The sequence below is a fragment of the Hylobates moloch genome, unplaced genomic scaffold (assembly GCF_009828535.3).
Source record: "Hylobates moloch isolate HMO894 unplaced genomic scaffold, HMol_V3 SCAFFOLD_4, whole genome shotgun sequence".
Taxonomy (NCBI): domain Eukaryota; kingdom Metazoa; phylum Chordata; class Mammalia; order Primates; family Hylobatidae; genus Hylobates; species Hylobates moloch.
In genome coordinates this window covers 53,294,043-53,307,140 of record NW_026652279.1, presented here as the reverse complement: position 1 = coordinate 53,307,140, position 13,098 = coordinate 53,294,043, and the positions used below count along the sequence as shown (strand labels likewise).

General features: G+C 39.6%; 1 protein-coding gene across 4 annotated transcripts in view; it reads right to left on the bottom strand.

Annotated features, from left to right (window-relative positions):
* Window positions 1-13,098, bottom strand: part of MYH15 (myosin heavy chain 15) — a 172,397-nt gene that overhangs the window by 93,171 nt on the left and 66,128 nt on the right. For all 4 annotated transcript variants that reach the window (XR_009213137.1, XM_032150232.2, XM_032150231.2 and 1 more), the window contains 3 exons: window positions 10,791-10,909; window positions 5,010-5,159; window positions 4,358-4,528 (listed from right to left, as the gene is read on the bottom strand). Coding sequence is in view for 3 of the 4 variants with exons in the window: in XM_032150232.2 (XP_032006123.1) it covers window positions 4,358-4,528; window positions 5,010-5,159; window positions 10,791-10,909 (440 nt within the window). In the remaining variant the exon portion in view is untranslated. The remainder of the gene's footprint in view (window positions 1-4,357; window positions 4,529-5,009; window positions 5,160-10,790; window positions 10,910-13,098) is intronic.

Below are 13,098 nucleotides of genomic sequence, written 5' to 3'. Positions count from 1 at the left end.
GATCAGGAGTTCGAGACCAGCCAAGCCAACATGGTAAAATCCTGTCTCTACTAAAAATACAAAAATTAGCCAGGAATGGTGGTGTGTGCCTGTAATCCCAGCTACCCAGGAGGCTGATGCAGGAGAATCACTTGAACCTGGGAGGCACAGGTTGCAGTGAGCCCAGACCACACCATTGCACTCCAGCCTGAGCAACAGAGAGAGACTCTGTCCCAAAAAACAAAAACACAAACAAAAAATGTTACTGCAAATCTCATGACCTCCATTAGCACACTTTTTCTCTAAAGGACCATATAGTCTCTGTCAGACCTTTGCCATCCACTTAGTCACTGAAGCACTGAAAGCAGCATGCAACAACATGTAAACAAAATGAGTGTGGCCATGCTCCCATGAAACAGGCTGCAGGCTAGATTGGGTCCACAAAGTCAGTTTGCTGACCCCTGGTCTAGAGTAGTGGTAGTGTTGGAGCTTATGAGAAGTCATTAAAAATAAGATATGTGTTGAATTTAGAGCTGAGTGCCAACTTGCTGATAGAGAGAATGTGGTGTGTAGGAAAATTTTATTGCATTTATATAGCGCATAATTTTTAAATGCATTTTTACATTTATTAGACTTACAAATCCTTTACTTGACTGTAAATTTCCTGAAGGCAAAAGCTATTTATAAAAAATGCTTACATTTTTCTACAGCATTTTACGCAGAGTCTTATATAGAGTAGTGTGGTAGAAGGCCTAAAATTAAGGCCCAACATTATGTGTGCCTTGACATCTGGGAAAAAACAGGAGGGGCTCAAAAGTTCCCTTTCTGTTGTGCTCCCATGTGTTAGGTCCCTTAGCCAAACACCCTCCTTATGGCAGGGACCATACATAGTGCCCGCTTATACCTGAGTAATGGGTTTCATCTCTCTATCAGCCCATGAAATTATTCAAACAAGCCTATTGCATCCTCCTGTAGGATTCTATTGTCACGTCACCTATAATTACTACAAAGCCTGCCTCCTAAAGCCCCTGCTTGTTCACTCTATTCTCAGCACAACCCTCTTGTGGCCCTGCATGGTTCAAGGTGTCCCCCCCTGCAGACTGTGAGCATAAGTGGCTAATAAAATGCTGGTCTCCTCTGTCTAGTGTTGGATGTCATATGTTCAGCCTTTCCCATAAACCTAGGGCAGGATTTCTTCCTTCAGCAATGGGGTGAAGAGGAAGCAACCAAAACAAATAGTTGCAAAATAGACTTACTTGTTGGTTTAATAAAAAATAAAACCCTTTGTTTTAAGGCTTATTTCCAATAATACTAGAAGTTCCTGGAGTGCCAGGATGATGCCTTCTGGGGTTTGCACATCATAACCCTTATCATAGTAGGTCCCGAGGTAACTAAAGTGTAGGCCCTCAGCACATTTCTGCTGAGTAATTAATTGACAGATGAACCCTGAGACATACAGGTCTGAGTTCTGGGAACTTGACTGCATTGCTGTGATCAATTATCAAACAAAATGTAAGAGTTGCCAATCAAAAAAAGGATGGAGTTATGTGTTTAAAGAAAATACTCATGTGCATACAAGATACAACTAGATATTAATATGATTCATTTTATATTAAAAACACAAGAATTAACACAACTGAAAAGCTTCTTTTGGGAGGTGATAACACATAATGCCAAGATGCTGCCAGTATTTAAAATATTTTAGAACTTTCTTTGGGATACCTGATACTATTGACTACTAACATGAAAAATTCCTGTTGTCTGATGGTATATCATTACATATTATTCAGGTCAAGTCAGGCCAATAAAGCAAATAAAGTGATCAAGCTAGGTAGTATAGTCTGGACTCAAAAACCAGTGAATGAAAAGTATTGAAGCTAATTTTCTCTTGAGGATGGTAAAATTCTAAAATCTATCCTAATCCCAGTCTCGTGAGAAATTTTCCAAAGAGCTAAATTATTGGAAGAAGTATGTTGCCTTCTAGGGTGTTTACACCAAATGAAGAGTAAGTTTTTAAATGTATAATTTGGAGAGTATTTATTAGGAAATAATAGGGAAAATCTCTTTACCAATGCCTTATGTATAACCATAAATATGCAATCATATATTAATACTTTAGCATGTAAATTATTGATGTACAAGTTCTAAACAAACTAGAATATTTCAAGTAATAAAATAAGTATGAGCAAATCCTATAATAAATTTATTCACAGCATAAATGTGAAAGGAGGTCACTGTAAATTTGAAGACCAAATTAACAATTAAAGTTTGTGTTAGAATACATTTTTTATTTTAGTTTGATATAAACTTTTTTTTTTTTTTGAGACGGAATCTCGCTCTGTCGGCCAGGCTGGAGTGCAGTGGTGCGATCTCGGCTCACTACAACCTCCATCTCCCAGGTTCTAGCTATTCTCCTGCCTCAGCCTCCCTAGTAGCTGTGACTACAGGCATGCGCCGCCACATCTGTCTAATTTTTGTATTTTGAGTAGAGACAGGGTTTCACCATGTTAGCCAGGCTGGTGTCAAACTCCTGACCTCAAGCAATCCACTCACCTTGGCCTCCCAAAGTGCTGGGATTACAGGCATAAGCCACTGTACCCTGCTGATATAAACTTTTTCGTAAACTTACAAATATGAAACTTTTATGTGATGAAAATCTTTTTTTCTTATACATATACAGAGATGCATGCTATACAGCATTTTATATATATTGATGTGTTTTAGTACTTTCAAATTTTAAAAACATCCCATTATGCATTTTATTTCAAGGACTGAGTTTGATCATTAATATTTTCTACAAATCTTCTTCAGATAGCCCCAACCAACATAATGGGTCTTTTCAAAATTTAGGATCTTTTCAAGGAAGGCTTTGGTATTTTCATTTGCCTGACCTGGATCCTGTTAAAATTGTTTGTAGAAAACCAAAGACTTATCTTTTCCTTTTATCATCTGGTCAGTAATTTTTTCTCATTTTATTCTATCAGTAGAAAATACAACAGGAAATTACATCCGTGATGCTAGTGTGTTATTTGGAATAATCAAGACTGGCATAAATGAGGCAACAGACTTCAGATAAACTAAAAATCAGTAACATTCACAGAACTTGTCAGGATCTTAACGATGTCTATGTCCCACGTTCCTGCCTGAAAACAGTATCTTGTCATAATCAAAGTGAGTATATATTATAGGTGACAATTGCCAGAAGCTAAATCTGTTCCTCTGAGGACCTCCAGTTCTTTTGTTTCATTTCTAATGAGACAACTACAGCTTTTATAAGACCAGAATACATACCAGATCATAGTTGGTTCATCTTTATTACTATTTTTAATCAGCTCATGGTTGATTCATTATTAATATTTTTTAATCAGCCTGTCTTTCCCCCAGGAAGTTCACTTGTTATAAAATAAATGAAATCAATAGGATATCTACTCCTGTTGGAAATAATAGTTATTTTCAAGAAGATCTAAAGCCTAATAAATGAAATTGATAGGACACAGACTGATAAAACCCGAGGCTTGCAAAGGACAGGGAGAGGTCAGTTGCCCTAGCTCCTTCCTAGCAAGAGTGTTGAGAATCAACTGTGACAGCATAGCTAGAGTATTCAGGAAATTAAAGGCTTCGGACCACCCAGATCCATCTTTAAGATTCACCGCAATCTACGATTATGGCGAGGCCCAAGAGACATATAACTGCTAACATGCCGCCATGCTTGCTCCCATGGAGAAAGCCACAGAAAGGACCATACATAACCCCCCAGCAAACCCTGCTCATCTTTCGCAGAACATGCAGAAAGATTTCAGAGTATTGGGACGTCACCAAATTCAGAAACCGTACACTGCAGCTAATTTACTAATAAGCCATGAAGTATTGCCATAAATTACTTAAACTAACTGGTACTTGTCCAATTAAATGAACAAACTACATCCTGCAAGGTAGTGGCCTTGAGGATTGATGGCAGTTGTTTGTTTGCATGCTAATTTGCCAAATTTTGTTAAGCTGCTCTGGGTCTACTCATTCACCTTATGTTAATCAGTCAGGCCCTACAGTGCTCATATTTTCAGCTCTGTGTTTTTCCAGTCAAGAGCATGACTATTTTTAATCTCGACAAGTTTCTTCTCACGTTAACAGTGGAGGCCATGCATTAGCATCAAATGTGCAGTGAAAGCCTGCGTTAGAGATGATGGAGTGGGGCAACTGACAAGAGAGTTTCATTCGGATGCCACGGGTGATGCACACAAACACCATTAAGATAAAATGTGCAGGGCTTTCCGCCCCCATTTCCCATCCTCTGATAGAGCCTAAGTCCTGACATGGATCAACGTAGCAGGCAGGGACAATTCTCCCGAAATGAAAATGGACAAGGAGAAAAACATATTACCTTCTCAATGAGATCTATGCAAGCTTGCAAATCCAGACCAAAGCCAATAGACACCCATTCAATGCTTTCTTTCTTATATTCCTCTTGCTCCAGAACAAACATGTGCCGATTGAAGAACTGTTGTAATTTTTCATTGGTAAAATTAATGCACAGTTGCTCAAGGCTATTATACTTCAAGGATATGAATAGGTAAGAAGAAGAGATAACAATAAAATTGAGGTCCACTTTCAAGAATGTCCGGTAAAGAAAAAACCATAATCATTATTATATGATTGGAAATAGACCCAACAAGTAACAAATGCTCAATTAACTCAATTAATTGTAATTTTGAATTGTAATATCATTAAGTGCAATTTTCTAAAGATTATTACAATAATATAGCACTTAATGGTATTAAAATTTAAAATCATAATTAATCCCTTTACCTCTATTTACCTTTATGTAAGCCAGAATTAAGAAATCAATAAATAATAGAATTAAGTATAACAATAGTTATTATTAATATTAATTACAGCTCTTTTCCAAACAAGGTAGCCCTTAAGGTTTGCACAGAATGATCCTCATGCTTTGATCATATTTTCCCATCTTCAAGTAACGTTTTCTAATCTTCTTATAAATATGCATTGACTTCCTTCTTACCAGATACACTTACCTCAAGGATTTCAAAACCAGTGATGTCAAGAATGCCAATGAAGAACTGCCTTGACAGCTTGGCATCCAGGGCCCTGTTGATCCGTGCCACCAGCCACTTAAACATCCTCTCATACATTGACTTGGACAGGGCACCGACAGCACAGGTTACCTAGAAATCACATTAAAAACACTCCTTCATCTGACTGAAGTGTTCATTTTAATCCTGGGCATTCTCTATCAGCAACCGCCTTCTAGTCAAATTAGGATGTCTTTATTGACCTTCTGTGGTTCCAACATTCTGCTGAATACAATGAGAAAAGGAAGAAAAGAAAGAGAGAGAGAGAGAGAATGAGAGAAAAGAAAGAAAGAGAAAGAGAAAAAGAGAAAGAGGAAGGAAGGGAGAGAGGAAGAGAGGGAGGGAGGGAGGGAGGAAGGAAGGAAGGAAAGAAGGGAGGGAGGGAGGAAGGAAGGAAGGAAGGAAAGAAGGGAGGGAGGGAGGGGGAAAAGGAAGGAAAGAGGAAGGGAGGAAAAACGAGGAAAGGAAATGGGTAGGAGAAAGGAGTAAGCTAGCCTGGTGCCTCCTTATGAAAACACAGATGAGAGGAATCATGTTCCTATTATTAAAGGACTAACTATCCCAGGGTATGGTGTGGTGATGTGTCCCAAAGCCTTGCTATTCAAAGTGTGATCCTAAGACCAGCAGCAGCACCAACTAAGAGTTTGTTAAAAATGAAAACTCTCAGGCCCAGTCCCAGACTACTGAATCAGAATCTGTAAGCTAACACAATCCCCAGCTGATTCCTATTGACAAAGACTCTCTCCTTGACCAAACTTTAATGAGGATCCTCTGACCCCTCCCCTCCACCTTACCTGTCCTGTCTTCAGCCTGTCTAGCCCAGCTGCAGGAGGAAGTCCGCTGAATCACTCACCCTTGATCTCTGATTAAGTTCCTTATCCCCCACCTTTGATGTATATGTTCTTGGCCTGCCTTTAGCAAGAATCCTGTTGGGTCAATTTAAAAAAATCCTCCTACTCCCTGTTAGTAATTTTCCACCCACGGATCCCCTCCCTCTGGTCTTGGGCTATAAATCCCCACTTACCCTTGTTTTACTTGCAGTTGAGCCCATTATCTCTCCCCTGTTGCAATATATCTATTGCAGCAGTCCTGAATGAAGTCTTCCTTACCATCTTAATAAGATTCAGAATATTTGTAATACCATGCACAATAGTTTGAAAAGTAGTGGTATAGTACCTTAGAAATGTGTAATCCCTAACCCTTGTTCTGCCACTGCTGTAGCTGCTATAAATTGTGTAACCTTTGGCAAGTGATCTAACCTTTCTGGAAAGCAGCATCTTCATCTGAAAAACACTCTTAAAGGATCTTCCTGGCCTTAGCTTCCAACCCTTTATTATATAGTTCCCAGTTTTGCTCTGAACAACCTGGACAGAGAATAGCCATTTGGTGCATCATTCTGACTCAGATTCTCCTTGCTGTAAAACTGAGGCTGCCTTTTCCTTCCGTGGAGGGGTGTGGAAAAGGTTCTAAAGTAACCTACTGGGGAGACCGCCAACCTTTGTGCCTGGATGATGCTCTACAAATGCAGATCCTACTTCCATAACTCAATAGCGCTGCTGTAGTAGCAGGTTTCCGACATACTCCAAGGAAGGGAGAATTTTAGCTGGCCATTCTCCAAGCCTGGAAACAGAACGTGCTCCAATCACTTAACATTTAAAATAGGCCTATCACATCCATCCTTCTGCCCAGGAGAGAGCACACAGCAGGAGCCAGTTGGTGTCTGGTGGTGATTTAGTTATGAGTCACCCGCTCCCTGATCAGTTATCTTGAGTCATTTCCACAGTAATCCATAAGCCGGATGGCATCACAGTTTTTTATTATCAGCATCAAGAGCACACACGTACAAATAAAGCATCAAGAATGATTTTAATCCTCTGTAACACTGAAGAAATCACTCTGTCTACAGCAGTCACTTTGAAACTTCAAAAAGAACATGACTAACTTGCTCACCCCCTTTTAATTCCCTAAATACTTGAGAAGTGGGAGTGGGAGAGACACTGTTAGGTCAGGTGTGGCAAGTAGTGGAGAAACACAGGAAGAAAGCCTGGAAATGTAGGCAGTAGGATAAATGGATGGTAAAGGTCTGCTGAATGAATTCATGAAACAGGTCAATATGTTGCTCACTAATTAATCATTTTCATCATTTTCTGTCCAATGGAGAGGAAATGAGGTGGCTAAATCTATACTTCCACTTTCCAAGGGTTAAATGCACCCATTTCTTAGCTCTTTTAAAAATAACCTCACAGAAGCCTTTGGTTATTGGGGGGCAATAGTGCATATAGAAAACAACAACAGAAAAAAAAAAAAAAACAAAGTCAAATAGTTAATTTTTTTTGTTTGTTTTTGAGTGTTGCTCTGTTGCCCAGGCTGGAGTACAATGGCACGATCTCAGCTCACTGCAACCTCCGCCTCCAAGGTTCAAACGATTCTCTTGCCTCAGCCTCCCAAGTGGCTGGGATTACAGGCACACACCACCACGTCCGGCTAATTTTTTGTATTTTTAGTAGAGATGAGGTTTCACCATGTTGGCCAGGCTGGTCTCGAACTCCTGACCTCAGGTGATCCACCCGCCTAGGCCTCCCAAAGTGCTGGAATTACGGGCTTGAGCCACGGGGCCCAGCCAAAATTTTTAACTATGTTGATCCCTCTCTTTCTCACCTTTAAAATAATAATAATGAAATATGTGTAGCTCAGGGTTGTTGTGAGATACCCAATGAGACAGAGAAGGTAAACTGACAGCACATTTGACACTTAGTATCCAATAAATGTTAATCCTCCCTTTTCCACCCCTTTTCTGCTTTTATCACTTCCTTACCCTCACCCCAGTATTTACTTATTAGTTGTGTCACCTTGAGTGTTTAATCCTTCTAAGGGTCACTATCTGTAGCTGTAAAATGGAAATAAGATCTACTTCGTAGGCTTGTTATTTAATTAAACGAGATAATCCATACAAAGCACTTAGTACATCACCTATAGTTAGTACTCAGTGGACATTATTATTATCTTATTATTAATCATAAAGTAACTTATTTCTAGGTGACTGACATAGTTAGAAATATCATGGAATCATCAAATACTAGACCTGAAGATCCGTAGTTCTTGATAGTTATATATAGTGGCTTTCACCTTGGGATGGTATCTCCTCAAAGGAGGAATGCATTTGGAAATGCAAGTGGCATTTTCTGTTTGTCACAGTGACTAAGAATGCTACTGGCATTTAGTTACCTGGGGGCCAGGAATCCCAAACATCTACAGTGTGCAGGACACTCTCATCCATAAAGGGCTGTCCCATCTTAAATGCCAATTACCATTGAGAAATACAAAGTTGTTCAACCACTTCACTGCGGGGCTCAGAGAGATGAAGACAATTAACCAAGGTATCAGAGTTAGTTAGCATTATAGCTAGAACTAAATTTTGTATAGAATGTTAACGCTGCAAAAATTTTTCCCATCTTTTGCAATTGTCATCAACAGAGCATACATGTCTCTGTTTTTAGCAATGGCAATTGTCTCTATAAAATCAGAAAAATTCCTAAGGGAAAAAAAAAAGCCTTAGAGTGTGCTTTCTTATTATGTCTCCAGGAGAGAGACAGAGAGAGAGAGAGGAGGAGGATTTTTTTATTTTAATGTTGAATAATAATATATTAGCTTGTTTCACTGGTCCTATTATAGTAAAGGCTGGAGTCCTTACTATAATATTGTGTCTTTAGTTCCTCAGAACACAATATTAGAGAGCTGAAGACTTGATCTCAGCCCTCCTATGGGCTCATTAGGTTTTTTTTTTTTTTTTTTGCTTTTTTTTGCTTTTATTATTATTTTAATTGACAAATAATTATATATATTTATGATGTACAGAATGATTTTTTGATACATGTATACAATGTGGTAATGATCAAATCAGGGTTATCAGCACATCTATACCTCAAACACTGATCATTTCTTTATATTGGAAACATTCAAAATCTGCTCTTCTTGCTATTTGGGCTCATTAGTTTTATACAGAGAAAAACCCTGTTCTATAAAGAGGGTTCTATAAACATAGCATGTCATGCATGCATGTTGTGGTGAATGTCTAAGAAGGCATGAAACTGCCGAACAACTCTAACCCCACTGCCAAGAAATAGCTCAATTATGTGTCCTGCTGATCGTGATTCAAGTTTAGCTCAATGTAGTCTATTTTAACATGTGTGGAGCACTTACGGCTTACAGGGCATTGTTTTAGATGCTTGGGGTACTAAGATGAATTAGACACAGTTCATGCTTCAAAGAGGTTAGAAGACAAAAATGTAAGCAGATTATTTCAATATCGTATAGTTAGTATTATAGTAGAGGTAGAATTATCCATTTATAGAGTAAGCTAAATTAATAAATTGATTTTGATTAGTCGTTTAAATGTTTTAAATAACACAGACACATCAGTTACCTTAATATACCAAAGGAAACACATCTATTCTACTCATCATATATAAGATGACTGTCTTATATTACAAATTTGTACATTTGTCTATCTTTCAGAGTTAGGGTGTGTACTGAGTAAGACAATCAGTATCACCTGAGTACTAGCTATATATCCTTTGGAATGTTACTTAACATTCCCTTTGACTCAATTTCCTCAATTAGAAAAAAACATAAATTATGCATTTCTGCCCTACTTAGCTCTGAGTATTATTGTAAGAATAGAAGGCAATAATACCTGTGAATGCTTTATCCATACTATGTGTGACACCACTTCCTCTTTCCAGAAAGGCTACATTTCTCAGCCCCTTTCTGCAGCTAAATGTATTATTTTACTAATTCTTACCAATGGACTGTTAGTGAAAGTGATATTACTTCCAGCCCAAGCAGTTAAAGGTGGTTGTACTTTCTCTACAAATAATCTTTTCTCCTTGTGCAGTCACTTTGGAGGCCATGTGTCCCAGATGGCATAGAACTACAAAGAACTACATAGAACTACAAAACAGAGAAGGCTGTATACTCTGTATTGGACTTGATGTAAGAAATATTTTGTTGTCACTGAGATTTTAGCGTGTATGCATTACTGCAGCCCAGCTTATCTCATATTTTCCCTTACACACTACAGATATAAATTATCATTTTTGAAACATACTAGCATGCTTGGATGGTCTCATTACCCAGTGGCCCTGGGAATATTTACTGCATTAAGGCAAAGCCTCAGAGAATTTGTTATTCTCCACTATAACATTCTCCTGGATGCTAAACAAAATCTACATGACGTTCCATCTCTCATCTCTGTTTTCAACACACACCTCCCTTCAAATATTGATTTTTAGCATATGTCCTAAAACTGTTTCTCAACTAACATGTCACCATGTGTCTTTTATGCCAACGGAGCCAATATGCCAAATACGTGAGGCATGCCAATTTGCCAATTTTATCCATGTTAGGAACGAACAGCTTTGAAAGCTTCCTCACTGGATGACAAAGATGTTGATCACAACAAATGGAGAGTTTGTCTGCATCTGCAAAGATACTTGCTACCTAAGGGAAAACTTTCAAAATGTATGTTTCAGACAAGAGCATTTACTGTGGTGTGCATCACAAGTAAAAACATTTGGAATAGTCATCCCAAGAGCTCTTTTTTGCTTTTTTATAGAAGCTTTCATTATTGCAAACATCCTTAATAGTTGAAAAATATACAAGTACAATACATATACAATTATTGGAAGATCATAGAATAATAATGTTCTTGAAATATCACCTTACCTGTTCTATAGTTTGACCTCTGGTAACATATTCATTACCAACTTTGATTCTAGGATGGATCAAGCCCTTTACCAACTCAGAGGAGTTAATGCCCATGAGGAAAGCAGCTTTGTCAGCATCTGGGCATCAGAAATAGAAGAAAAGGAAAAAGAGAGGAAAACACTGTTAAGATTCATTCCGTTATAGCCAAACTACCCAGAGGACAGAAAGGTAGTGTGTTTAGATCAATGTAGCACGGTAGATTGTGGTTTTCAAATAAATGCCTGAATCCTAAAAGTTGAAAGGAACCTATTTCTTGGAAATGCAAGTCAAAGCCACATTGAAATCTCACTTCATCAGTTTGTTGGCATTAAGGAAAAAGAAAAGATAATGCCACTCACAGCCACTAGAATGACTATAATCAAAACGGCAGACAATAACAAGTGTTGGCAAGGATGTGGAAAAATTTGAACCCTCATGCATTGTGAGTGGGAATGCAAAATGGTGTGTATTTCCTGTGAGAAACAGTTTGACAGTTACTCTGAAGTTAAACACAGAGTTACTACAGAACCCAGCAATTTCACTTTTAGGTACACACCCAAGAGAAATGAAAACATATGTTCACACGAAAAATTGTACACAAATGTTTCTAGCAGCATTATTCACAATAGTCAAAAGGTGGGAAAAAGTGAAATGTCCATCACTGATGAATGGATTAAAAAATGTGGTATACTCATATAATACGATATTGCTAGTCATTTTACAAAAATGAAGTATTGATGTGGGCTACAACATGGCTGAACTTGAGAACATTATGCTAAGTGAAAGGAGTCAGACACGAAAGGCCACATATTGCAGGATTCCATTTCTATGAACTGTTCAGAACAGGCAAATCCATAAGGACAGAAAGTCGATTTTGGTTGCCACAGGCTGAGGAGAAGCAAAAATCAAAATAACTACTAATAGTTGCTACTAAGAGTTTATTTTTGTGATAATAAAATGTTCCGGAATTAGTGGTGGTTGCACAGCCTTGAGAATATACGAAAACCCAGTAACTATACAGCTTAAAAGGGTGAATATTATGGTATATGAATATTCTAAAAGAGGACTAGTAGTAACAAGAAACAGACTCTTAAAAATTGAGATATAATTTGTCTGAAGGACGGAGGTGGAGCCAAGATGGCCGAATAGGAACAGCTCCGGTCTCCAGCTCCCAGCCCCAGCGACACAGAAGACGGGTGATTTCTGCATTTCTGCTTGAGGTACTGGTTTCATCTCACTAGGGAGTGCCTAACAGCAGGTGCAGGACAGTCGGTGAAGCGCACTGTGTGCGAGCCGAAGCAGGGCGAGGAATTGCCTCACTCGGGAAGCGCAAGGGGTCAGGGAGTTCCCTTTCCTAGTCAAAGAAAGGGGAAACAGACGGCACCTGGAATATCGGGTCAGTCCCATCCTAATACTGCGCTTTTCCAACGGGCCTGGAAAACGGCACACTAGGAGACTGTGTCCCGCACCTGGCTCGGAGGGTCCTATGCCCACGGAGTCTCGCTGATTGCTAGCACAGCAGTCTGAGATCAAGCTGCAAGGCGGCAGCGAGGCTGGGGGAGGGGCGCCCGCCATTGCCCAGGCTTGCTTAGGTAAACAAAGCAGCCAGGAAGCTCGAACTGGGTGGAGCCCACCACAGCTCAAGGAGGCCTGCCTGCCTCTGTAGGCTCCACCTCTGGGGGCAGGGCACAGACAAACAAAAACTCAGCAAGAACCTCCACAGACTTAAATGTCCCTGTCTGACTGACAGCTTTGAAGAGAGTAGTGGTTCTCCCAGCACGCAGCTGGAGAGCTGAGAACGGACAGACTGCCTCCTAAAGTGGGTCCCTCACCCCTGAGCAGCCTAACCTGGAGGCACCCCCCCAGTAGGGTCAGACTGACACCTCATTCAACCGGGTACTCCTCTGAGACAAAACTTTCAGAGGAACTATCAGACAGCTGAATTTGTGGTCTCACGAAAATCCGCTGTTCTGCAGCCACCGCTGCTGACACCCAGCCAAACAGGGTCTGGAGTGGACCTCTAGTAAACTCCAACAGACCTGCAGCTGAGGGTCCTGTCTGGTAGAAGGAAAACTAACAAACAGAAAGGACATCAACACCAAAAACCCATCTGTACATCACCATCATCAAAGACAAAAAGTAGATAAAACCACAAAGATGGGGAAAAAAAAGAGCAGAAAAACTGGAAACTCTAAAAAACAGAGCACCTCTCCTCCTCCAAAGGAACGCAGTTCCTCACCAGCAACGGAACAAAGCTGGATGGAGGATGACTTTGATGAGTTGAGAG